Source organism: Mixophyes fleayi, chromosome 3 (genome assembly GCF_038048845.1).
Source record: "Mixophyes fleayi isolate aMixFle1 chromosome 3, aMixFle1.hap1, whole genome shotgun sequence".
In the NCBI taxonomy this organism is placed as follows: domain Eukaryota; kingdom Metazoa; phylum Chordata; class Amphibia; order Anura; family Limnodynastidae; genus Mixophyes; species Mixophyes fleayi.
The window spans coordinates 59,644,913-59,672,398 of NC_134404.1; the positions used below are offsets into that span (position 1 = coordinate 59,644,913).

The following is a 27,486-nucleotide window of genomic DNA, read 5'->3' on the forward strand; positions in this document are numbered from 1 at the left end:
TGGACAAGTTGAATCTAAATGGGAGATTAATAGAGGAAATGTCTGAGGAAGTTATTCCTGCATGCAAAGGGGAGTGGGGGTGAGGTGTATTGTCAGGCATAGATGCACAGTACTTTGTATAGGTGGTAGCTGCATGTGCAGCGTATAATTGGAGCAATTGGGTCTCTGAGACAACTCAAAATTAGGTCTGACTTTGATTTTCTGCATTGAGATTAGCAATATGTTTGCATACAGCGATTTGACTTACTAAGACATAATACTATAGATAAAACACCACTTAGATGGTGGTTACTAATTATCAACAATATATATCCCTATTGACATACTGGGCCTGATTCATTAAGGAAAGTAAAGCAAAAAAAATTGTAACTTTGCACCTTGGCAAAACCATGTTGCATTGGAGAGGGAGGTAAATTTAAAATGTGGGGACAGATTTATAGTTGGGGTAGGGCATGTCTTATCAACTTTAAATGTCAGTGTAAAAATAAAGCTAGCAAGTATTTGTGTGCAACATGAAGAAACAGCCAGTATTTATCTTATGTGCAAAATAATAAACTAATTTGCACTCTTTTGGTTGTAACATGGTTTTGCCACGGTTCAAAGTTACTCATTGTTTTGCTTTCCTTTCCTTAATGAATCAGGCCCACTGTATCTAGACTCTATAGAAGATAGAATTACTGCACTAAATCATTAATCTGGCAATAGAGATAGAAGTGAGTATTACACAGTTTTATAAATTTCCAGTGCAATAGTACTGGGTACAGGTGCTTAGAGATATACAAGTTACTTCAAGTTGAACATTAAACTCCAGAAAACGTTATTAATTTGTGCAACATATTGTAATAAGGAAGGAGTAAACATTGCTACATTCTGCTTACAGAATGTGCTTTCTCCTTACGTGAAGGTTGTGAAGCCGTGGAGTGTAAGGTGTCTTCATTCTTCCTCTGGTGCTTCACTTGTTTGTTGAGTGCTTTGCTCAGCCTGGCTTTTAAACTTTCTATTTCTGGATACTTCTTAATTTTTTGCTGGAGCTGCTTCACCATAAGAGCTTTCAATTCCTTGTAGGTAGGTGAAGGAATTCCTTTTGCACCCTTAAACATTACCAAAAGATAGTATATTATGTCTTAGCTGCACCTGTTGTTATAGGTAATAATGGGAATTTTAAAAAGTTAATGTACAATTTTGAAACAGAAGTACAGTAGAGTGTCATGATGTAAATGTGCAATATGAAAAATGGGACTGTAGTTCCTGAACAGAGCTATATATTGTTATTAAAACAGCAAATAAAATTAAATCAACCACGTAGGATTAAAGTTGAACTTCACCTGAATAGTGGTAATAAATAGTAAAGGTAATTGTATTGTTTTGCAGAGGAGGGTGGACATTTCCTTAAAGGTCAGCTCTATTTACTCAGAAATAATAGATTCTATAATTTACTAAATTTTTCCCTATGGAAGAAACCCTATAGAGCATTCCTCCTGAATTGTCTAAATGCATTTTATTTGGTGAGTTTCCATCAGGCTTGAAAAGTAGAGATGTTGTCTATAGCAACCAATCAGATTCTAGTTATCATTTTGTAATGTACTAAGTAAACGATAACTGGAATCTGATTGGTTGCTATAGGCAACATCTACACTTTTCAAACCCACTGGAAACTCGCAAGTTGATCCATTTACCCTCTGGTGTTCTCTCACTCTCATGCTTAAATGAGGTTCCAATGAGCAGTAGTATAAGAGAGAGAGAGAGAGAGACATGTTCTGATTAATTAAGGGGGTCGTATAAAAATGAAAATAAAAATCCTGCAAATTGTGTCTCTATAGATGGGGGAATATAGGATTGCTTTTCATCACTGCTGAATATGTCTACTGTCTCTTATATGAAGCAAGAATACTCTTATTATTAGAAACATGAAACAGGCAAAGGTTTTGGAATTAACAGGTTAATAATAAAGAATAATATAGTATCTAGAATATAACGCTAACATTAATTCCTGATAATTTTAAAACATCATAAATTTAAAACTACATTTTCATGGTTATATTCACATGGTCATTTGTTTTCCTTTTTAGAAAACCTGTAGGAATTTTTATACTTTAAAGTCTGCACCAAACATTTTTTTTTTTTTTTTTTTAGAAAAATACTCAAAGGTGTTAATGGTTATTTTTGCTTTAGACTCCCTTACAACTGAGTGCCGTAAGAGTAATAGTGTTCTGAAGAGCAACATCACTACAAATACAATCCAAAGGAACACACGCATCTGGACAGAGCACACATTTTGGTATTTTCCACTTTAAAAAGTTTACAGAGTACCAGAGTATTATTACTGGAAACATAGTTAATTTAATAAATGTTCAAAATAAAAGTACACAACTCCAATTATCGTTTTCCATGAGTTAGAACAACAACAAACAGAAAAACTACTGAAGACTTGTTGAATCATTTGTGTGTAAATGTTTTTTCCGGCTCTCATCTGTAACTCTCTCATTATCCTTTCTCATTGCTACATTCAAGCTGCATTAAACATAACCTCTACTTAAAAGGGCTAATAAATGATGGACGACCTCCCTTTCTTATACCACCCGTCCTATGTAGGATGCTTCTATTGTTCTCTACTGTATCGCACTAGCTGACCTGTGTCTTCCTGCTCTGTGAGCAGCAGCAGATGCCTTCACATCAGTAGGGTGGCCCAGCTCCTGGCATGAAATGTTAGTGGGGTCCCGTTGTGGGAACAAGACATAAAGAGGGGAAGTTGACCAAATGTGGGCAATCCCTATAGGGATTCATGATGCGCGATCTCGTGAGAGGTCAACTACCTTTTTCACGCCCATACTTTCAAGTTTCTCCATTAAAGTCTCCTCCAAGATGGGACGGAACTGCCTGGTAAAGTCTGGGTTCCTTCGTAGGGCATCAATCCTTTTCATTATCTGGTCTAGGGATTCATCCTTCTCTGCATTTACAAAACAATGTATAAGAACATAAAACCCATAGAGAAACAACAATGCTGTATGCGTAAACCCCTAAAAGTACTTGTCCTTGTGAATCAAATAAAAACATTAAAACTGTATGCAATACCAAGATAATAAACAGTTTTACAGTTTACATTACTGTTTTTGTAAATAATATTGTTATAAACACTGTGCTGTGATTTAATAATGCCACAATTATACATTTTTGTTGTAATTACAAGCCGGCCCCATGCAGTATAGTCCTGTTGCTCTTCTGTCATCATAGGTCCTGTTAGTGCGGTTGGAAGATGACCGCACACCAGGCCAGTAGAGGTCATCTTCCCATTGACTGTATTATTAACAAGCATGTGGATAATTTTGGAAAAACATACACTGTTATTTGGGGCCAATATAACAGCATGAGAAATATTTCAGTAATTGCTAAAAATCAGTTTTGCATTAACAATAGATGCTCCATTGAATTTTATGCAAGGTAATAAATGATTAAACAAATATCAGCCAACTTTTACTTGGAGGGATTATAAACAACTAGTATTTAAGCAGGATCTGGTAGTGTGATTTAGGTATTTTATTTCAGCATTACATACTGGCTTTATCTAGCCTAAACTCTTTGTCTATGCTGCTCACTATCATATGCTAACCTAACTCCTAACTCCAGCAGCAATAACCTTGACAACTCCAACCAACTTCAGTAGTAGCGGGTGTGATCAATGGGCCGCGCAAGAGGCGTCTGATTAAATAAATTTGCTTTATCTGCATTCACTAAATCTTGACTTGAGCCTATTTGTCTTCCATCAACCTAGTAATAGTTTATTGGGGCAGGGAGCACTTACTTATATGTCATCAACTGTCTGCCTCCTTGTATTGTATTCTCAAAAATGCTGTAAAGAGCTGAGTACTCGGTGGCACTATGTAAATACACACATACATACACAGCTGGGATCAGATCAGACTTGACTGCAATAAATGGGTTTTGTCAAACTTTTGTACCGAATACAATTCAATCACATTGCTATAGGGGGGTTCACTCCACTTACCGTCTTCACTTGACTCATCCTTTGCACCTCCAACTGGTAAAACCAAGTGTGCTACTTGTGGCACTGCAATAAAAGGAAAACACTGAATTACATAACGCCAATGAAAATATCTCACATTTTCAAACCTGGTGACAGATAACAAGATACTGTGTACAGATCCATCAGTAAATCACTCCTTGGTGCATATGGTCGAGACCTTGCAGGATATAGTGATCCTTTACACAGATGCCATGCACCAATATTGCTGCAGTGATCCTCCCTCCATTCTCTACATACTTTCACTTTACTCACCTACAGAGTGCACCTAACAGCTGTCTGGGTGTCCAGGGGGACAGTCAATAGGAAGCCACGGTAATGTCAATTTCTATTTATTGATCAAATTACTGTTCATTTCCCTGAGCTCTTGTACAGCTGTAATTGGCGCTCACAGTTGAGTAAGGTTAGCTAAGTATGCATGAATGTCAGTTTATGTTTGTGTCATTCTGTGCTAGTTTGTGTCCTTTTTGCGTGTTTGTTTTACTTTCAAATTAAAAGGGGTGTAGTATCATGAATAATGCATCTCTGATACGGATATCTTAAAGAAGTTTACGTCTTATGTGAAACAGCTGTAAGTGGGAGTCTGTTGTCACCTGTAATTATTATATGGTATTTTAAAGTGCGCTTTTAGAATAATAATAATTGGATATCTTTTCTACTCTGCATTATTTTTACATTAAAGAGTAGCCTTGTGCTCACACAACCACACATGTCTGCTTACCTTCTTTTACTTCTTTACGTGCCATCAGTTCTCTTATCTGTGAAAATGAATGAAATAGAGATGCTTTATGTCATTTCCCCATGTTGTTAGTTTAGTAATTCTCACTAAAATAATCAAAGTGGTGAGGAAGACTTTTTTAATCTACTCTCTAGAGACAATATGAAAATAAGCCACTTTTATTCAGGGCCACAGATGTCTTGAAGATACCATTTAGATTGCATTGTTTTAGTGAAGCTGTGTATAAAGAATGAATCCTGAAACAAAATCCTGCACACAAGCAGCAATAAGGGTGAAACAATTCTATCTCAACACCTGCCCATATCATGTTTTAAATACCGAGTGGGTAAAGCATTGGCTCAAATGGCTGCCATGTAACTGGTATTACACAGATGTACCAACTAAAAAGTCCATGTATGGCGTTCTCATTCGTTACAAAGTCCCTGACTGGAGGCGGAAAAAAGTGTTGACAAACTGCAAAACATATTGTGACATACAGGTACACTAATTAAGTGAGAACACAATTATTTATGGGTTTAATCAGATTCCATGTTTCCAAAGGACTAGAATAATTCCTGTGTCAGGGACAACTAACGTCAAAGGTTTTTAATGTTATTCAGCTGAAGATAATGAGAAGAGCAGCACTCCAGGAAATACTTACTTTAGTTAGGCTGGGGACACACTACAGGGTTTTCAGCCGATTATCGGGCCAATCACACGATAAACGACCACTATCCCGCTATCCCTTTAGTGTGTGCACTCAAAAGATGAACAATTATCGTTGAAAACTACGTCGCATCATTTTATTTGATTTTTAAATCAGACTAAAAATCTTGTTCAACAGTGAAACGATGTTGTTCCAATTCTGCAGTCTGAAGGTAAATCTTGTTTAGTGTGTACACATGTATCGGCATGCTGATCAGGACTTTTTTTCAGTCGCTGGTAAATTAGTGGACGATATCGCATCGGGAGGAATGTTCTGTAGTGTGTACCAAGCCTTCGTTTACGTCTTTAAAACATTAGTGACCTCTGAGCTATGAATCAGTGCAGCTCTGCCAGATATGTGTAAACTGCTAGCAATCTCATGTTTTACAGATGTAAATTTAATAAAGTGACATTTTCATTCCTTTCAAATAAGCAATTCCTGGAGTGTTGGTCGCTTTGTTTTTATCTTGATCTGGCATATGGATAAAGCTAGGTACACACTGGAGAATTTTCTGACCAACATGCTATCTACAATGGTTGTACCTACAACTGAAGGTCTGATCGCTCGGGCAGTTCATGCGAACGCACTAGACATGATTTACATGAATATCAAAAGACTGACCGTCCAGGGAGCGACTTCTCACAGCTATATTGTCGTGATAAAAGATTTTGATTTTGTACAAGCGCCCGAAAGAAGTTGCAGTTTGAGGAACTATCAGCAATTGGTCGTGGAATAGGTTGTGAATTCATACAAACTACATGATCAGAAGGCGATTGGAACGAAATTATTAAACAGTAAAACCAACCAAACAAAAAAGCTCCAGTGTGTACCTAGCCTAACTCACATTGCTCCAGTAATCCATTCACCCCACTAACTGCAACGTGAACAAACCTAACCCGTGTCATAATTACTTTTTGTTCCTTTGACTTGATGACTTGTTTCTGACTTTGGATTGTAGATTTCATGGTCTTCATAGTTGACTCAAACTCTTCATCTCTTGCCCTTTGATCATTGGACAAAGATGCTCTCAGTCGTTTGTTCTCATTTAAAAGCTGATCAGTAGAAAACAAAAAATGGATTAATAAATGTATAGAAATATCTTCCCTGGAAATGAAAACTTCAATTTAATTATCTTAATTTTAACCGCTTCTAAAGATACGTTAATACATTCCTCACAACAATTTTACATTAACAAATGCTTCCCTTGCTCACCAACCTCCAAACAGAACAAGGTAGAAATATGAATTTTGTTTCATCTAGTGACACCGCCGTTTACCTGCATCACTGTGGCAGGGGACTCACATTACCAATATGTGCTATTGGAGACCCTGCTATTTTCAGTATCTAAAGCCTAAGGGGTAAATTTATTAAGCTGGCAGACTTGAAAAGTGGAGATGTTGCCTATAGCATCCAATCAGATTCTAGTTATCATTTATTAAGCACATTCTAGAAAATGACACCTAGAATCTGATTGGTTGCTTTAGACAATATCTCCACTGTTCAAGCCTGCCGGAAACTCTCAGCTTGAGAAACTTACCACTTAGTCTGTGTCTCTCCTCTTGCTCCCATTGCTCTTTTTATATAACAACGCTGCTGCTGTCACATACGGTCCTATTTTCACTACTATAATCACACTAGTGCACAGGTCACTGTCTCCCACAGGATCAGCACAAGCACCTGACCAACATTCTGATGATCTGATTGGCTACAGGTCATTCTATCCCTGTTCACATCTAAACTGAATACATCCTGAATGAACAGATGAAGTTGGAATACAATAAGGAGCTCAGACCCCAGTGAAATGCACGCTAAAGACTGTATAAAACATAGGGATATTAACCAGATACCTAAATTATAATCATTTATAATACAACCAAACAATATACAAACATATAAAAAGATGTATGCTTGGGACAAATCATTACTATGTTTTGTAAATAGTTATCCACCTTTCCTGTCTGGTCCTAAGAATGGGCAATATGGCAATAATAATTATGTGACAAATTGTACAGAACGTGTTACCTGTTTCTTCACTGCCAGCGGGGGCCCATCAAAGATTTTATAGTTACCACCTTCCTGACTGATCTCTAATAAGCTCTATTATATGACCTTGTTTTATTATTAGCATTCTGCCTGTATAGTTATACCATAGAGGCCTCTCTCTTCATGGAAATAGGTGACCAGCCATGGTGTAAACCAGAAGATAAGACCAGTCCTTGTTGTTCCATCTCTTTATGTGCTATAACAATATTATTAAAAGCTGTGTTGCTTTTTGGCTTTACCTCTGATTTCTCGGCATTATGATCCCTTTTTATTTCCTTCGTCTTCTTCTTCCATTCCGTTTCCTGAAAGGATCAAGTAATTTTGCTATTTTAACAAAGAAACAATTCTCATTATCTATCTCCTTAGCGTCATCTACAGTAATCATGTTTGGAAAGTACAGTAAATGAGAACACTACATTCTCACATAAACGTGAGTATAAACAAACCAGCAACGTAATGTGCATCTACTTGTGCAACCAAGTGTCAAGGCTCAGACCCCTGAAATGCACGGTGATATCTGGTTTAGATTGGTTTCCATGAGGCATCAAGATCTTCAGTTATATATAAAGAGCCACTAATTTTGCAGCGCTGTACAGAGGGGTCACTCACATCAGTCCCTTACAGTCTAAATCCCCTAACATACACACACAGGCTCAGAGACACTAGGATCAATTTAATAGCAGCCAATTAACCTACCAGTATGTTTTTGAGTGTGGGAGGAAACCGGAGCACCTGGAGAAATCCCACGCAAACACGGGAAGAACATACAAACTCCTCACTGATCTAACATTCCTCTTATTCACCTGTCTCTCCATCTCCTCTCTCAGGTACCGCAGCTCCTTCTGTATTTTCTGCCGCTCCTGACGTTCCTCTTCATCTAGAAGCTCACCAAGATTAGAGGACACTGGTTTTTTAGACTCAATGTCTTGGTATCTCTAATGAATAATGACATTTACAAACAATAGGACAATGGATTAGTAGAGGATACTGTACATAGTGTTTAAACCTACTGTCCTAACAGCATTATTGGTGTAAATACATCTCTGTATATATCCAATGTGTTGCTATAAAAAGCACATTTCTCATGATAGCAGATTATTAGTTGCTACTAGGTATACTTGAAAGATGTGAATGCTCAGACACGAATACCCCATTCATACTGCACCAAAATCCTGGGTTTTTGCCGGGGCGAGCTCAAACGACCCGGGTTTTGGTGCAGTATGAATGGTACAAGTCAAAAATTCCGGGTCTAAAAACCCGGGTCTTCAACCCGGGATTTATCGAGGGGTAATTCCCGGGTCGGACCCAGGTTGCCTGCACTATGAATGGTACAACCCGGGTTTTTCAACCCGGGTTGCACAGAAAACAAGCTGATTGGCTGTCTGCCTGTCTCTGGAGGATGATGTCATCGGTGGGAGCCCGTGGAAGAAAAAAAAAACAGTCACCTTTCAATGACATCACCATTTTTCAGCCAATGAAAACTGCTCTGGTGATGACTCCCACAAATTGCCAGGCCACAGACTTGTGCAGTATAAATAAGGTCAACCCGGGAAATTCCCGGGTCCGAGGTGCAGTATGAATGGTGTTTCTGAGCTGGGACGCTCCGAGCCCCGGCAAAAACCCGGCTTGAAAAACCCGGGATATTGCCGGGGCGGCAGTATGAAAGCAGTATTACTGTTTGTTTTAATGTACTGTATTGGTTTAAAGTAAAGAGTTATTCAGATACACCACCATCTGCGTTAATGCAATAAAAAAATCTCTAGACTAGACCTGAAAGCCTGGATCAGTGTCTACTTTGGCCAAACTGGAAAGATCTGTTTTTTTGGCTCCTATGGGACAATATCAGTGGGGCCAGACAATGACTGTACGCTCAGTTAAAGTGTTCTGATCAGCATGTGTGGGCACCCTAAGATTTAGCATCAATGTGTAAAGAGTTTACATATACAAATGTCCAGGTTTTCTCGGGAAAATTGTAGATTTGATCACTGAAAACCCGTAACTGTCTATATGAGTAGAAAACACACTTCATATGCATCCAGATGAACAGGAATTGTTGGATGGGTTCTATAACTGTCAGAAAACTTCATGACACAATCCTGGTTTTCTGTTCACAATTATGGAAGTATACTACGTGTAGTCATTAAAGGAGAACTCTTGCTGTTTTGTGATTATTTTAATGGAGTTAAATTGAGTGTACATCTAGTATTTATAGATTTATTTTATAATTATTATAAATCAAACCAGATACCTGAACTATTTATACTTAACAAAGTGGTCACTATTTCACCAATCTGAAGCAGCTTAGAAGAGAGGTTTTCTCTGACTGAAAAGACAGACAGCGACTGACAAGCTTCCAGACTTGCACTATACGGACTGGTATGTACATACGAAGCGGTAGTGCCAGTGATGTCACAACAGCTCGGCAGACCACAGTCCCACCTTTTTGACCCAAGTCAGCACCCATTAACATATGTCACAAAGATGTAAGTGATGGCTTCAACTGTTGATAATTGAGTGGGGTGCTGATACCTTAAACATTCCTTTTGAAGAGAGCTGCAGTGGAGTGTCAGGTTAGCACTCTACTAAGTGTATTATCTTAATGCTTCATATTTAAACATTTAATTTAGCGGTTTGGTGATCCTTTAATTTATATACAGCTTTGGTCTGCTTTTCCTGCTCATTCACATTCTTCCCCTGCTACTGACTTGTAAACCCTGTCCTTGGGATGATATGCACTATAAGACGTAACACTATAACACTATACAGCATTGATAAAGTAGGTTCTAGTCCATCTATACTGTAGATTAGTGTTCTAGCAGAGATGAGACCATCAGTCATAATAATGTTTGATGGCTGAGAACAAGAGGTCAATGCATGCCAAACGCAGATCACATATTTTTAATTGAATCTGTACTTTTAATACTGTTACTAATATGATGTCTACATTATGGGTCTGATTCATTAAGGATCTTAACTGAAGAAGTTTCTTATTTAAGTCTCCTGGACAAAACCATGTTACAATGCAAGGGGTGCAAACTAGTTTTTTTGTTTTGCACATAAGTTAAATACTGACTGTTTTTTCATGTAGCACACAAATACTTGATAGCTTATTTGTACAATGATATTTAAAGTTGATATTTGTGTGCTACATGAAAAAACAAACAGTCAGTATTTAACTTATGTGCAAAACAGAAAACTAGTTTGCATTGTAACATGGATTTATCCAGGAGACTTAAGTAAGAAACTCCTTAAGTTAAGATCCTTAATGAATCAGACCCTATGTTTTTATCTACCTACCATATCTAGAGTTTCCACAAGAATAGAAACATCAATACAACTGGTATACAGAAAAGAATCTCCTTGCGGCTGGACACACTTTATACTTACGAAGGCATTTTTAATGGTGATGTCTTCAATCTGAGAGAGGAGCTGCTGTCTTAGTTGATCCATCTCATTTTGCAGTTTGGTTCTCTCTTCTTTCTTCCACGTCTCAAAATCTCTCTTGATATTTTCCTCTCTTCGATGAGCTTCCTCCAGCTCCTGGCATGAAAACAAATGGGACATTTAGCAGCAGAATTCATACTCCTAAAGGTTTCTAACAACTGAGGAGAGGTAAACCATAGAATTTGTTTACTTCAAGGAGACCAGAGTCCACTGCAGGTACTATTAATATGCTCAATTGCGTTATATATTTTTTTATATTAAAATGTTTTCCTTTTATCCACAGTCCACACAGCATACTGAGAGGGTCTAACACATCATTCTGATTGGACGGTGGCGTACGGTGCCATGTTGATGGTGAGAAGCAGGGTTGGTACACGGAATCATATATGGAATGTGACGTGAGTGGCAAGAAAGGCTGGTAAGTAGCATTTTACAGGTTTACCCCAAGGTCTAAAATGTCTCTCAACCAGACTGACAATCTATAGCAATATAATATTTATCCTCATCAATCCAATGGAAACACACAAGTGGACACACCTGCAGCCTACGCTGATGCTCCATCTCCCTTTCTGCCTCCAGCTGTGACTGGGTCTTCTGCAACTTATTCTTCAGATCCTCAATACCGTCTTCCATCTGCTCTGCATGCTTCTTCTTCTGTCTCTCTGCAACAACCACCGTCTTATGAGTAAATGATATCAGCAGGATTCTGTTCCCTTTACAGTCAGTGGCGGATCCAGGGGGGGGGGGGCGATCGGGGCAATTGCCCCCCCTAGCAGGGGCTTGCTGCCGGCGGCTGCACACTATGTGCAGGTCCGCTCGGCAGTGACAATGTGCTGCCCGGCTGCTCTGATTGTGTTTTAAACACAATCAGAGCAGCCAGGCAGCACATTGTCACTGCCAAGCGGACCTGCACATACTGTGCAGCCGCCGGCAGCCTTAAAGGGCAGAAAGGGGGCGGGGCCTAAATCGCCCGGGGTAGAAAATCTTTCTAGATCCGCCCCTGTTTACAGTCAATACCTGAAGAAAATATTAAAGGCCAAAACAAAAGTGCTAAGATGCACTCTCAGGGCTGAGCCATTATGGAAAATAAGGCAAAAAAAGGAGTAAAAGAAATCTGGGGCAAACATTGTTACAATGCAAGGGGTGCAAATTAGTTTATTATTTTGCACATAAGTTAAATACTGGCTGTTTTACATCTAGAACACAAATACTTGATAACTTTATTTTTACACTGAAATTTAAAGTTGATCTAGGACATGTCCTTTCCCAACTATAAATCTGTCCCCACATTTTAAAGTTACCTCCCCCTCTAATGCAACATGGGTTTACCCAGGTGCAAAGTTACTCATTTTTTATGCTTTGCTCTCCCTAATGACTCAGGCCCTCATAGTGCATATGCCATTTTGTGATGTAAGATGTCTATTTTTGGGAAAAAGCTAAATATGTCAGCACTGTGTTAACATTGTCCACTTTCACGTTCACCCGCAAAAGTAGGCATACCAGCCTTTTCTGTGGGTAGTTCACAAAAGTATACATCCACATCTGAAACATTTTTCAACACAATACAAAAACAAAACATAAATTTGTCAAGTTATACAATAGACATCCAATAAGAACAACAATAGTAAAATATGAAGAGTAAGCTAAATTGTATGTAAGGGAAACTGAAAGCAAACACATCTAACAAAAGACATAAAAAAAACAAGTTAAAAGTTAGGTAAAATACCAAACAGATGAATGTTGTTTTGTTCTGAAAGTGGAATACTTAGCAGATCAGCACTGGGACAACTGAGAGCTGGCGTTGGATAAGGGAGCACTACAGATGGGCTGTGTCAGACTCTTCAGATGTCCAGAATTCAATCTTACCATTGCTATGTGTTTTAGCTAAATTAAAGACAGTGTAAGGCGCTCTGCAAGGAAAATAATTTTCAGCAAGTGCACCAATTCCTCCCAATTATTTATAGATCCCAGACAAAATTCTCAGAGAGTAAGTTTGTCATCTAGCATGAAAACTGACAGAAGGTCACTAACTTGCACCGGAGGGGAAGTGAAGAACAAGTCTGAAGAGGGTGTGGTCAATGACGCAATTCCCCACATGGAGGTCCCCACGGGATGCGGGAGAAATGCCTACTCTCCCGGGAGTCTGGGAGACCTACCCGGGAAGATTTGGTGGAAATTATTTTCCATTGCAGGACAGTATTAATAATAACATTATACTGTTTTTAATTTGTCGAAAAAATAATATTTAAACTTAAAATTGATGCTTAGGTTTATGGCTTGTTAAAGTCTTGTTACATTTGTGCTGCAATGTTGTCTAGTTGCAACTGACCGAGTATGTCTGATGTCCATACCGATTTCATAAAACCTAACAGAGCAGTGTTGTGTATTTTATATGGACTAATAACTACAAAATGTATTCTACACCAAGGTAGGTATTAACATAATATTATAAAACTGACACGTGTGGCAGTAATACATGTCCCATGTACAGAACACAGGGGAGAGACATTACAAAGTAATACATAGACATAAATACTGCGTGTACCAAGTTCAGTCATCTCGGGATGTCTACGCTGGAGATGCGCCTGAAGGAAGGAGTAGTTCATGAAGGCCTTATCACAGAGGTGACACTGTGAAGGGAACGAGGCAGAAAAGTGTTAAAATATCTATACTTCAGCACTGTGTTAACGGGCAATGTCTATCTAACAGGATGCCATGGTCCAATCCCAAACATTAGCTTTCTTTCATACGATAGATTCACTTTACACTGTGGGGGAGATTCAACTCGGCACAAGGTTTCTCCAGAACATCCGTGGAAACACCTTGTGCCGATATTATGGCTGGAATCTCCGCTCACTTTTCGCAGAGATTCCTACCGTAATTGCCGGCAATGTGCGCAGAATCTCCCACTTTGTGTCCAATTTACAAGAAATTGTATACTGTAAAGAATGTGACAGTTAATTTGAAACAGGTGTTTCTGGGAAAAGCCTTTTGTGAAAGATGTCACTGAGAAATATTCTCAATACTGACCTTAAAAGTAGAACTTTCCATATAGTATTATCATCATTTGGAAAATGGTCATGATCCAGCACTCACCTGAGCCTGACGTGTGCGACAGGTTTAATCCAAAACAACAACAACTGATTTGTTTAAAAATGATTAAGATCCTCCGTCTATCCCACACACTTACTTCTGCCTTACCAATTATGCCACCACCAAGGTCTGGTTTGAAGAGCTGACACTCTTAGTCTAGAAGCCTTGGGTTCTCCCTTTATCTAAACAAATCTATCACAACTTACTTTAATCACAGTTTTCATAAACCAAATGATCTTCCCTGACCCAGAGAGATCATAAACCAAATGATCTCCTCTGTTTCAACTATGTAGCGTTTTAATACCAAGTTAAGTCTGACACGTGAATTAATAGGAGACACAGGGACATGAACTTATCAAGTGTAGTTATAATAAGGAAAATGAATTCACAATGCTTAAGATACAAAGCAATTAAGAAAACTGACATACAAAGATATTAAACAATAGCTTCTTGTAAAATAAAAACGAGTAAACAACAAAAAAATGGTTCATTCACGAATGATCAGATCTGCCTGTTAGGAAACGCAGACAAGTGAACATTTCCATATAGTCAATAATGGAAATGTTATTTTTATTACACATCAGTGTAAGCTGAGATCGAACCACGTTGAATGCTCTGCAAATTAAAAGAGTCAAAACATTTAACCCTTTCCGCAGAGCATTCAGCTAAGTGAAACCTTAACAGACACGGATATGTAATAATAATTTGTTTATTTTTCTTCCATTATAAATAATGCAATATTCAATCAGAGAGAAAGCCCTTTAATGAACATAAAACCTTAAATTATTAGTTTTATATCACACTCGCCTAACAAAATTTACTTACTCCTGTCCCTCATTGTGCAGGGATTCAATGGGAATTCATACTGCGGTATACCTATAAGCTTATAAAGAAGAGGGAGTACATCTTCAGCTGGCCTGGGAATCCACCCCTCTTCCAGCATTTAAGCCAGGTGTCGACACCTGTAGGAGCATCCATATGGAATCCTGTCATAATGTAATTATACCCAAAAATGGGCTCACTATTGCTATGGTGTAAAAGTGTTGCCCAGACAGGGATTCTCGCTGAAGACCTACATAACTGGTGGAGAGAAGATAGAGTTGGGTATGTTATGTCAATATGGGATAAAATATATATTTTTTTAATTTTCCCCAGTGTTGTACCCTATCTTAACTTTAATCTGTTTTTGAGACTTTTATAACCATAGTTTTCCTTGTTATGACTTTTATGTCATTTTGAATACAGTACTGTTTGCAATACCTTATGATAATTGTTAGCTCCAGCCTGGAGAAGCATTTGCTGAGTTCCAATCAACTTCTTCCTCCTCTTGTTCTCATCCTTAAGCTTCTTTAATTCCTCACCCAGTTTGACTATTTCATGCTTAGTCTGGAGATGTCCATTGGTTGATTCCTGTACTCGCTCCTCCAACTGTGTCACAGTGTTGCTTAGACATTCTTGGCAATGTAGAAGATACTCAATAGTAAACTGTGCCAATTTAAGGAGTTTCAGCAACACAGGATCCACTGGTTGCTGACAATATGGGCATCTTTCATTATCTAGATTACAAAAGGTGATTGAATTGATGCTCTCTTGCAGTGTAGATATGTCTAATTCCCGAGCCACCTTTTCCACATCAATGGCACTAAACCGCCTATAGTCAATTCCATCCCTACGAGGCTGGAACCTAAAAGTCTGAATGAAGTTGCCTTTCGGGGACAGTGCCGCAAAGGGTAGAGACGGGTATTGAACTGGGGATGAGATGTATCCTTGCATCTTTAGTGGACGTGGGCTGGATGGAAGAGATGACAAAGGATAGTATATATTGTTGAGGAAGGGCTGCAAAAGAATAAGAAAAGGATTACTGGTACCATGAAGTAAGCTTAGTAAAAAAAGATCCATATAATGTGTTGCGTATGAGACATGTAAGAAAAATGTATCTAAGCAGACTTTATATAAAACGTACATAGCCATAAAAGAACAAACCAGTTCACAAATGGTAAATAATGTGGAACTGCAAGTATTTTTTAAATGTGCAAATTTGTTCTCCAAGTGGATTTCAAGGTGCGCTCCCACTTCCCAGTCTGCACCTAGTTTTGTGGGTTATTGGTTCCACGTAAAAAATGTGGAAAGAGTAACAAGTAACTTCAAAGTCCAACCTACTAACATTTTAGGACTTGTAGTATATGAAATGTCCACCTAGTGTCAGTATTATCCCATTTATAACAACTGAATCTGTACTGCAGAACTTTCACTCTAGGACAATTTTCACTTACTTGCATTTATTTTTATCCTAAAACACTTCAGTTTAACTTCATTTAAATTAATTATTAGAGGGAGGGCATATGGGGAATGATTTTATTACAGGTATCACTTTGGGTGTTTCAATGTTTTATTAAAATGCTTGAAGAGCGTCTAGAAACGCGTTTCTCCGTAAAAGTGCTCCTGGAAGGAATGAAATACATGTCACTGAATGTACAGAGTGAGTTCAAATCTCTGTCACCCCAGGAGGTAGTGTAAAAATAAAATCCTTTTGCGGGAAGAAAAATGAAGTGCGCAAAGCAAAAGTGCCTACTTCACCCCTTTCGGTCATTAAAAGAAAATTGTCCTGCAAATGCAACTTCTCATTTTTGCTTGTGGGTACTCAGAAAGGAATACGCTCAATTCCCCGTATTTCTCCCTAGATGACACAAATGTTTGGCCCTTGTGTCTACTTGTAAAAGCGAGTGTATTAGCGCTTCTGCATAATCAGAAATAATGTATACAAATCAGATTACATTTTATTATAGAAAATCACACATAAATTTATATTTAGAGACAGACCGCAGAGACTGCCACAACTGCATTAAGGGTAAATACACTCAGACAAAACATCTTGTTCTTTATTCTGTGTATGGGGCGCTTTGGCTTTCTAACTGGAAACGCACTAGCATTCAGAGCACTAGTGTGAGATTACATTTAGACATTGCACATCTAGGGTTATTACTGTACCATCTATAAGGAGCTTGCAGTATACAAAATGTCCAGCTAGTGTCAGTATTTCCCCATGAATTACTGTGGACTCTGCAGCAGAACTTTCCCTGTGTGAGGATTTTCAGTTATTTGCATAACATAACACTGCATGGTCTATTTATTTTGCTTGAGATGGCAGCAAAAGAGGAATAAGAGCAAGTGAGAATGTAGGGACATGGTTGTGAGAGTAAATTAAGAAGATACAGGTAGGGCACAAAAATGAAAACACCAGGGGGTTTACTTACTAAGCTGCAGATTGGAATAAGTGGAGATGTTGCCTATAGCAACCAATCAGATTCTAGTTATCATTTATTTGATACATTCTACAAAATGATAACTGGAATCTGGTTGGTTGCTAAAGGAAACATCTCCACTTATGCAAACCTGCAGTTTAGTAAATATACTTCCTGGACTTCCAAACTGGTGTAGCCAGGGCCAGCGCTACCATTAGCCAACTAACTGCTGCCCCTTCTGCTGAACGTTGGACCGTTAGAGACATCACAGAACCATTGGGACGGAAGAATCGATTGAGCGCAGGTAAACTCATTTTTGCTATTTTATTTACCCGACCTTTAGGAACGTATGAACATAAAACTACATGGTCACACAGCACAGGTCCATCCAAAACAAAACAAAAACTTGTTTTAGGTGGAGTTGTCATTTAATATTTAATCATAGAAAGCATAATATATGGAGCCAATATAGAAGCCTGGAACTAATCACATATATAAAGCACTATATATACTCACTAACACTTAGATAAAAAGTACATATAGTACAATATATAATGGGACACATACAGGGCATTTTAGATGCATACTATTAACTGAGTAACAATTATATATCACACATACACAAGTCTTAAAATGATTGTTCACCAAGGACATTTAGAGGAATGGAAAAACCTAGTGAAACCATTACCTAAGTTTAAAGCCACAGAGGTGTTATTGTTAGTTGACTATATCTGAACTACAAGTGTTAAATCCAGCAAGCAAAACAAGCATGTTAATGGAAACATACATGTGTCTCAACATTGACTATGTTACATCTCTACATCTACATACATAGCGTTTGTTACAACCATACTTGCCTGCTACCCAAAATGCCTCCTCAATTCTGGTGAGCTCTACCGGACTCTTAGGAGAGAGGACTAGAAGAGTGGCGAGCAGCTTGATGACGCGATTTGCTGGCGAAATGCGTCATCATAGCCCACTGCACAATTACACGAACAGCTGCCTTGCACATCGGAGGTGGGACAGTGATGACACAAATCACATTCCTACGTCCACGAAACCTTCCACATGGACCCCACCATTTTTCATTGTTACAGCTGCAAAACCAGAAACTCCGGATTTACCCCTCTCTCTCTGATCACTGCACAGAGGACCAGCATCCATTCACAGAGAGTCAAACTCCATTTCAGTAGTTTCCAAATCCCCTCATTCTAACATTATATACACCGTCAGGGAGGTTTATACACATTCGAACATAAGTAGTAAAACGATAGGCCTCTTGTGTGCATTACAGTAATGTCACACAAGCAATGTCATTAACAATGTGACAGTGCAATAGTCAAAGTGCTCCAACCAGAACACCAGTTTCTGCCTTTGCAAGTTGTGTGAAAATATTTGGTTGGAAAAACAGTGGTTTTGAAAATGCAAAGAGGCTGTAGGATAGGGAAGTTAAAACCAGACGTGCCTGGCCGCAATTGTGCACTTGGCATAGCCCAAAAACCCCTAAAGGGAAGATGACCAGCAAAGTTGGGGCATTTTTTTTTTTTTTTGAGTGGTCAAAATAACTTTTTAGATGTACTGAGCTTGTAGAGGGTGGAGATAAACCTTGGGAAGAGGATTTTTTAGATAAGCCTTTTATTGCAACTAGTTTAGATGCCCGCTGCATATCTGCATATTAACTGCAGATATGCAGCAGGCATCAAGGTAAATTGCAAGCAAAGATAGGAGTGTAGACGGGTATTAAGCACCGGGGCTGGCACCAGATACTGCCTCTGGTACCTTTATTGTAATCTTTCCGTTTTTTCACTGGACAAATCTTTTCCATGTACTGTGGGGCGTTGTCTTCTGCTGACCAATCATCAGGTCACAGAGAGTGCGTGCCACGGAGCTCTTGGTCTTGCAAGATGAGGTAACCTTTATCTCCTCCGGGCTGGACACCAGATGATGCGTGCCATTTATGATTGGATAATTGCAACACCATTTATTCACTGTTTAGGCAGCACGGTGGCTAAGTGGTTAGCACTTCTGCCTCACAACACTGGGGTCATGAGTTCAATTCCCGACCATGGCCTTATTTGTGTGGAGTTTGTATGTTTTCCCCGTGTTTGCGTGGGTTTCCTCCAGGTGCTCCGGTTTCCCCCCCACACTCCAAAAAAACATACTAGTAGTTTAATTGGCTGCTAACAAAAAATTGCCCTTAGTCTCTCTCAGTATGTGTGTGTGTGTGTTAGGGAATTTAGACTGTAAGCTCCAATGGGACAGGGAGTGATGTGAGCGAAATCTCTGTACAGCGCTGCGGAATTAGTGGCGCTATATAAATGGATGATGATGTTTAAGAAGTATGTGAGAAAATTGTCTGTGTTTACTGCCTTTCACACGTGTCTCAGTAGCTAGCACAGAAAAACTGTACACATTGAAAATTTATTTCCTAAAAGTTTTACACATGAGTCACTTACACACATCTGTGGGCAGCACGGTGGCTAAGTGGTTAGCATTTATGCCTCACAGGACTGGGGTCATGAGTTCAATTCCCGACCATCTGTGTGGAGTTTGTATGTTCTTCCCGTGTTTGCGTGGGTTTCCTCCGGGTGCTCTGGTTTCCTCCCATGCTCCAAAAACATACTGGTAGGTTAATTGGCTGCTATCAAAATTGCCCTTTGCTCTCTCTCGGTCTGTGTGTATGTTAGGGGATTTAGATTGTAAGCTCCAATGGGGCAGGGACTAATGTGAATGAGTTTTCTGTACAGTGCTGCAGAATTAGTGGTGCTTTATAAATAAATAGATGATGATGATGATGATAAAGTAGCATATGTGCGCATTTAAGTTTGTTTTTTTAAAATAACAGATGAAATTTAAAAACTCAAAATATATGGATTATTCTGAAAAATATGGTTAATTTGTTTTTTCCGTTGGTTTGCCATTTTTATATCGCCAGTTATTTTAATTTTTGATTATATAAAAATTAAAATTGAGAAAAAAGTGTACATTCTGATGTGAAGTCATAGTAAATTGCTCCAAAAAAACCACCTTCGTCTCTCTTTATGTCTACGCTTATGTTAAAGTACACGCTGTTTATAGGGAAAGTATCTCCACATCAAAATGTATCTTAAGAAACGTTTCAACTTGAATAAGGAATGGAAATACACAAATGTTGCTTTTTACACATGAATTCTGCGCTCTGACTTGACTCAGGCCCACTGTGTGTAATAAATGCATGTTATATTATCATGGATGTATTATATACTGCGTGATCTGTGCTATGTACTGTCCTCACATATTGCTCCGCTTTCTATATTTCATGTACCTATACATTTTGACTTTACCCACAGATTTATGTATTTATTTAAAATGTCCATGTACATTTTTATGGACGTTCATGAATACACATGCTCTGTGGTCCCTTTAGGCCCCTTACCCACTGGCGTCAAAATCCATATTTTGCTGGAGTATTTTAACACTCATAAAACACTGATTAAAGCATGTAAATGTGTATATGAATGGAACCCATGTGTTCCGATGACCACATACCCATTAGCATTAGCAGTACAAACGGTTGTCTGCTCCACTTACCTGCCTTAACCACAAGTGCAAACAATCATTTGCATTTAACATGTAGTGTCACTAGTGTGTCAGTGTGTAATCAGCCTCATGGTTCTTGCTGACTCAGTGACAGCCTTCAGAAGTCAACATTATTTTGGCCACCAATGAATTACAGTTACTCAAAATAAGGACAAAACTGTATACATACAAATTTTGCAAAACAAAAGAGGTAACACAACGTCGACTCGCATAACATTAATTCACAGCATTCTGTTTTCTTCCTCAATTATTTTTAAATTGCTACCGAAACCTCTATGTACATGAACAAAATATTTAAAAACTATAATACAAGATAATACTTTATACAATGGTGCACTGCATAACATTCAAAAAGTTTAACATTCACTAATACAGTATATGTTTTATTACTTATGTAACAACACCAATATGCCTGCTTCTATAGTATCTATAGGTAAATAGCTGTAGCACACATTGCATTCTGTGCTGTATCAATAGTTAACTTGATCCTATAGCAGACATACAGCCAGGAAAAACATTTAGGGGGTTTACATGCAATTTTACATGTGATTATCTGTGTACGTACCATGTCTTCTGACACTAAAGCTTCATCAAGGTCTGTTTGATAACTCGGTAACTAGGTGTGTACAGGAGTAACCTGACTCCACAAGTCTGCCTGCAGTATACAACACTCCATGCAATTCAGCCATACTAGTCTGTTTACCTACAGGCTTGTTGTACCCACTCACCAACACTCCTATCAACATAAGTGACACTGGAAAACATCTTACTTCTCTATAGCAACTTAACAGACACAAATCTCATGTATTAATCTATATAGCCAGAGCAAGTACAATCGAGATAACCGTCCATTCTCTATCAGCTACAAACAAGGGTGCCACCTTAAAAACACAAGCCAGTCATGTCATAGGTGGATCAGTGGCATTACTGGACTTGTCCCAAGAAAGGCCGGGATGTAACAAGCATATAAAAACAAAGCTGTCTCCTGTAATACCAAATCTGCACTGTGAGTGCCACCTAGAGGCATTTACCAGTACTGAGAAGTCATCTCTTAGTTGTTTAGTAATATAACAAGATTTCATTACTGCATGCAATGGGTTAAATCATAATGTATTGTGGAATATAGGGAATTGTGTTCCCTTGTTGTGGTTTAAAAATATATTTAAAGTCACTGCTGAATTTGAGCACGCATAACAAATGCTGAATGCAAGATCTGAGGTATATATCCAGATTCTGTATAATAAGGGGGGATCTTACTATGGTACCTTTGCTTCTAATCTGTATATATCTGTATTTACTCATCACAGATTATCACAGCATGAACATTATGCTTGTCTTATAAACAGAAAATGACAGTATTATGGTATGCATAAACAATGGGATGAGTGTTACATGGTTTGTCATACTTGAAGAAGTTTCCTACTACCAGCACTGTGGTGGGGTCCCTCTTCAGCTAGGTAAGCTATGTCACATCTCTCCTGCTAAGGCTCATAGGTGTTCGGTAGTTGTTAGTGACAGTAGGTTAATGCTGGGACCCCGGTAATTACACCAGATTATGGTGGTTCCAAATATGGGAACCCTGCCAAAGTACTATTATTGGAAAGGGAGAGGATTTAATGAACTTCTTAAATAAAAGCATACTTGCCTACTCTCCTGGAATTCCTGGGAGGCCTCACGGACTCCCGGAAGAGTAGGCAAAGCTCCCTCATTTGCCAAAATTAACGGCAGTGAATGGAGGGGGCGGGGCTTAATCGTGCCATTAAGCTCCGCTCAATCCATTCAATGCCGTGAATTTCAGCTTTTTAGAGTGGGGCGGGGCTATGGTGACCCTACCCCATGTCACATGACTTCTCCCCTGGATCTCCCAGTGGAGAAATCTTAAAAGTTGTCATGTATGAAATAAAGTATAAAAAAAGCTGTGACCACACATAGGCTTAACAACAGGGGAGGGCTGGCAAACTTTAGCCTGGGGGGGCGAGACTTGGCTCAGCAGCCTATTAGCAACATTTTAAAGGATAAAAATGCAGGTAATCCAGTGACCTAGCTCAAGGTAGCCCAGTATGGGACCGGCTCGGGCGGCTACCCCTGCTAAACTACTGCTTATTGTATATGAATGTGCCCTCATGAACAAGACACATGCCGTTCAATACATGGTCATAGGTGCATAGTAAAACTCACAAAGGACACATAATGTAAAACTAAAAGTCAACCAACCAAATACAACAGTAATGCAGTTAGTATAACCTACAGAGACACCGATATTAATGCCACATACCTGAGCTTTCTCTATATAGTAGAGGTTTAACTTGACGCTCTCCCCATGCTCCACATAAAGATTAACACCAGAAAGGAGCAGCCTCAGTTACAAGCACAGCATCCTCTCCCCCCACTGTCACACATCCAGCAGCACAGCAGGAAGTAGGCTCTGTAACCAGGGAAGCTAAATCAGAAGAAGATAAACAGCCAGAGCCGGCCTGAGCTGTGCAGCTACTGCCAGGTCTGCTAACTACACCTGTCTGATTATACTGTGTAAGGTGGAATTTATACACTGGGAAGCCACAGCCTTACACAACTATATCCACACACAACTCATAATGCACAATGGTGAAGCATACAGTTTAGGTTTAGAGTCCCTGGTCTGTCTTATATTAACTTAACACTGTAGTTTTTTAGAATGTAAATTACATTAAAATATCTTCTGCCCACTCCATAACAAACAGGAAAATACACATGTCAGAGCCCTTCATAACAGAATATCTGCCTGTCAGTCTCCAGTTTTTGTAGAACTACAAGCGCCAACATACCTTCGGCACGATTCATCAAGACATGTATCCGCCAATTTTGAGCGCATCATATGCAAAATCACTCTGCACATCCCCAGAACCGGGACATACGGCATCATATCAGCAAATGCATGGGACATGCCTAGTTAATACTGTGCCAACAAGGGGTTGCTTTCACTTCACTCAGTCTTTTACATAGATTCTCAAAAAATATGGACTAAAAAACTGTTACTTTTCTAGTCCTTTCGATGTTCCCTACTGTATGGTGATATAGTGTAATAAAGATACCTTGAATCATTCCTATTGTCTATGCCTATGTGATCTGTGAACCCAAGGTACCGAGATTGTATTGTGAGAGCTGGCTCAAATATCCTGGTATCTTGACATATTCCATTTGAGGTATTTAGCTCAGTGATGTATACATACTTTAGAAAACATTACAGTATAATAAAGTCCAATAGTGAGTTTACTGACTAGTTGCCTACTCTCCCGTAATGTCCGGGAGACCTCCAAATTTTTGGGAGTTCTCCCGGACTCCCAGGAAAGCAGGGCAACCTCCCGTAGCCTGTCCTCTTCGTTAGTGAAGTGGGTGGAGACGGGGCTAAATGCGTCATCCTGGCCATGCCCCCTGCTGCCATTGGCAAAGTTTGACAGGTTGCGGGGCCTAACAATGCAATTTGCGTGGCCAAACCCCCATGACAGCGCCCCCTCCAGGATAGCTTTGTGCCAAAGTTGGCAAGTATGGTTTACTGGCTTGGTTAGATAACAAATAGGATATGTTTTATTTGCATATTGCACAGAAATATCAAACAACAATTACTTTGACAGTTTTAGCACATACGTAAACGTAAATAATAAACGTGTTAGTAAAAATCCACTGTACAGGGTTGTAAGGAAGAGCAGATTCTCCATGCAGCACTTTATGAAACTACTGGTCACACATATAGACTAACAAATATAGTGAAGGAGGAAAATTGTGGGAGCATCATTCTGTTTGCAATTTTTGATAACATTAAGAGTAAATCAAAATGTAATATATTTTACACTGCATTCATTAACAATGTAAAATATATTACATTTTGAATTACTCAGGGCTTTAATGCTTGTTGCTATGATTTTGGGGCCCTTAAAATGAGTCACAGAGCAACACCCTCAATCTAACGGTCATGGTTCCCGGTGATAGCTGTGATAATAAGTCAAAGCTATCATAGCAAAGGTTTCGCTCTTCCCCCGTCAGCCACTTCAGCTGTGGTAGCAGGCTGGTTAATACAGTTAAAATTTATATATATATATATATATATATATATATATATATATATATATATATATATATATATATATATATATATATATATATAATAAAAATTTGAATTAATGAAATAAAAATATTACCCTGTTTCCAAATCAACCAACAACATTGTTTAGCATTTAGGTGACTTTTTTTAGTTGTTAGGTTGGTTGTAAAGTATAGGTGTGAGCTACCTTTACTTTGCAAACACTATATTATATTGTTGGACACACATATATACATACAGGCCATCAGCCTAGACACAGGGGTATAGCTGTACAGTTTTTTTTTGTATTTTTTGTTTATTGCAGCTCGAAGTGCACCCAGTGCAGTGCAAGATCCATGCTGGGGGCTTGAGCCCTATACTTCACTATTCCCTGGAGTCAAGCGGTCCCATACTGAGATAAGGGTCTCCGGAAACCCTCCTTAACCAAAGCTAGGAGAGGCCCCTTTACATCTCCAACCCTTGGAGCTAAAGTTCTCCTTAGGGAGCAAGGGTCTTCGGGAGTACCTCTGCCGCAAGGCTCGGGCAGTACCCATTACCCTGAGGTTGGGCTGCTTCCCCCAGGGGACCGGTTCTGCAGCTCCCCCCATAAGGAGGGAGCCTCCTATAACTTGGGGAGAGGGTCGCCCATAAGGGTTTAGGCCTATACCCAAGCTCGAAACGCGCAACAAAAATCAAACCAACTGAAATTTGTGCCAGAAAAAAAGTGTTTTGTACTATAAGTGCTCGTGTTTGAATAAATAAAAAAGTGCCCGTAGGCCCCAGCCTCCTGGCCAGAGGGTGCAAAAAATGTTCTGGTCCAGCCAAAAGGCCAGGACCAAGAAATAAAAGAGTGGTGCAGGGTTACTCAAGTGTATTGTGCTAATGCCGTACTCTGTGCAAAGCGTGATAATGCCTGGACTGCCACCACCAGCAGTGCATTTACAGGTCACCTCCGGGCCGTGTCCCCTGGAGGAACAGTCATCTTGAAGTCTCCACTGACCCCTTCTGGCATCAGACCAAGGATTCCTATGGGTCTTTCAGGGAGGCTCTGCTCTGTACCCCTTACTCAGGCAGGTACTACACTTGATGTTAGCCAAAAAAAAGCACTGTGGCTGATCATCTCTGGATGCCCAACTCCAACAAAGGTTCCCTGTAGAAATGATGATAAGCCGCACCAAAACACCTTAAAGAGAGGCTTATCAGATAATTTGTAAGTGGAGAGACCTAAAGAACAATACTCTAAACTGTTGTGTAAGAAATAAACGTTTTGTGTAAGAAATATAAATGTTTTATTTTCACCAATTCATAACAAGAACTGCAACATATAATGTTACAACAGTTTGTGGCAGAAAAGCTTAGGGTAATGTTAGAGATATTGGCAGGAGTGAGTATATAACAAAGGACTGGGGGGGCATAAATTAGGGGCGTGTGGAGGGTTTTGTTATTGTTAAAGGCTATATGAATACAACTAACGTGTGTGTGTGTGTGTGTGTGTGTGTGTGTGTGTGTGTGTGTGTGTGTGTGTGTGTGTGTGTGTGTGTGTGTGTGTGTGTGTGTGTGTGTGTGTGTGTGTGTGTGTGTGTGTGTGTGTGTGTGTGTGTGTGTGATTCTCCAACAAGAGAATTATTTATATATTTATTTGACAATGCTCCTTGGGAGATACTCTTGCAAACATCGAAACTAAAATAACATATGTTTAATAAATAAATAGCAAAGAGCGGCCCTACTGAGCAAAATTCCTGGCTCACCACCCCCTAAAAACAGCCCAGCTGAGTTGGAAGCATAATTTATGCTAAATCAGCTGCCCGTAAAATAATATAAACACCCATATCCTCAGTCACACAATCGCAAAATGCGGCCAAACCTTTGTTAACATTTGTTTCTAGAGCAAAAAACTTAACATAATACAGCAGATATATTTATTCCTTCTCACCTACAAATGAAAGTAGCAAAAACATATTTTTAAAATACACTCACTATAATATATGCATGATCAATGAAGGCAGCATCTGTTAGTGTCAGAGGTGAATTTACAATCATCCAATCAGCGACTAGCTCATGGTGCCGGACGTCATTATCAGTGTGTTTCTGCACCTGCCCTCTAGTAGCGTGGCACTCTGTATGCACCCATAAGTGTGCGAGCCTTTTTGTGGGCACACGCAGCAAAACCTTATTGTGTTTAGGGTAGGGCCAATTAAAAAATTGTGGACAGATTTAGAGTTGGGACAGGGCCTGTCTTAGCTGCGTGCTATGTGCAAAAGCAGCCAGAAAAATTGCATTTACACTCCTTGCATTGCAACATGGTTTGTCCAGCTGAAAATCTGTACGCTGGCCTGTCCTAAATAGTTACTTGTGAATGAGACCACAATATAGCTGCCTATATTTTGTGTAAGTGACAGGTAAACTTTAAATGATTTGGCATGTGTAGTCCATGTACCCACAAAGTCACCACTTATTAAAACCCAAATAAAAGGAAGTAGACATTCATCTGACTCAGAGGCACACAGCCTTTAGATTAGAAGTCCCTGTGTGTGACAATTGATAGGTCTAGTTTTAAACGGCTGA

General features: G+C 39.2%; 1 protein-coding gene across 2 annotated transcripts in view; it reads right to left on the reverse strand.

Moving 5' to 3' along the window:
- Positions 1-27,486, reverse strand: part of DZIP1L (DAZ interacting zinc finger protein 1 like) — a 50,661-nt gene that overhangs the window by 14,300 nt on the left and 8,875 nt on the right. For both annotated transcript variants that reach the window (XM_075201548.1, XM_075201549.1), the window contains exons 2-12: positions 15,304-15,879; positions 13,496-13,580; positions 11,488-11,612; positions 10,894-11,046; positions 8,310-8,441; positions 7,746-7,808; positions 6,375-6,515; positions 4,761-4,797; positions 4,004-4,066; positions 2,814-2,947; positions 899-1,091 (exon numbers count right to left, since the gene is read on the reverse strand). In XM_075201548.1, coding sequence (XP_075057649.1) covers positions 899-1,091; positions 2,814-2,947; positions 4,004-4,066; positions 4,761-4,797; positions 6,375-6,515; positions 7,746-7,808; positions 8,310-8,441; positions 10,894-11,046; positions 11,488-11,612; positions 13,496-13,580; positions 15,304-15,816 — 1,639 coding nt within the window. In that variant the 5' untranslated portion in view covers positions 15,817-15,879. The remainder of the gene's footprint in view (positions 1-898; positions 1,092-2,813; positions 2,948-4,003; positions 4,067-4,760; positions 4,798-6,374; positions 6,516-7,745; positions 7,809-8,309; positions 8,442-10,893; positions 11,047-11,487; positions 11,613-13,495; positions 13,581-15,303; positions 15,880-27,486) is intronic.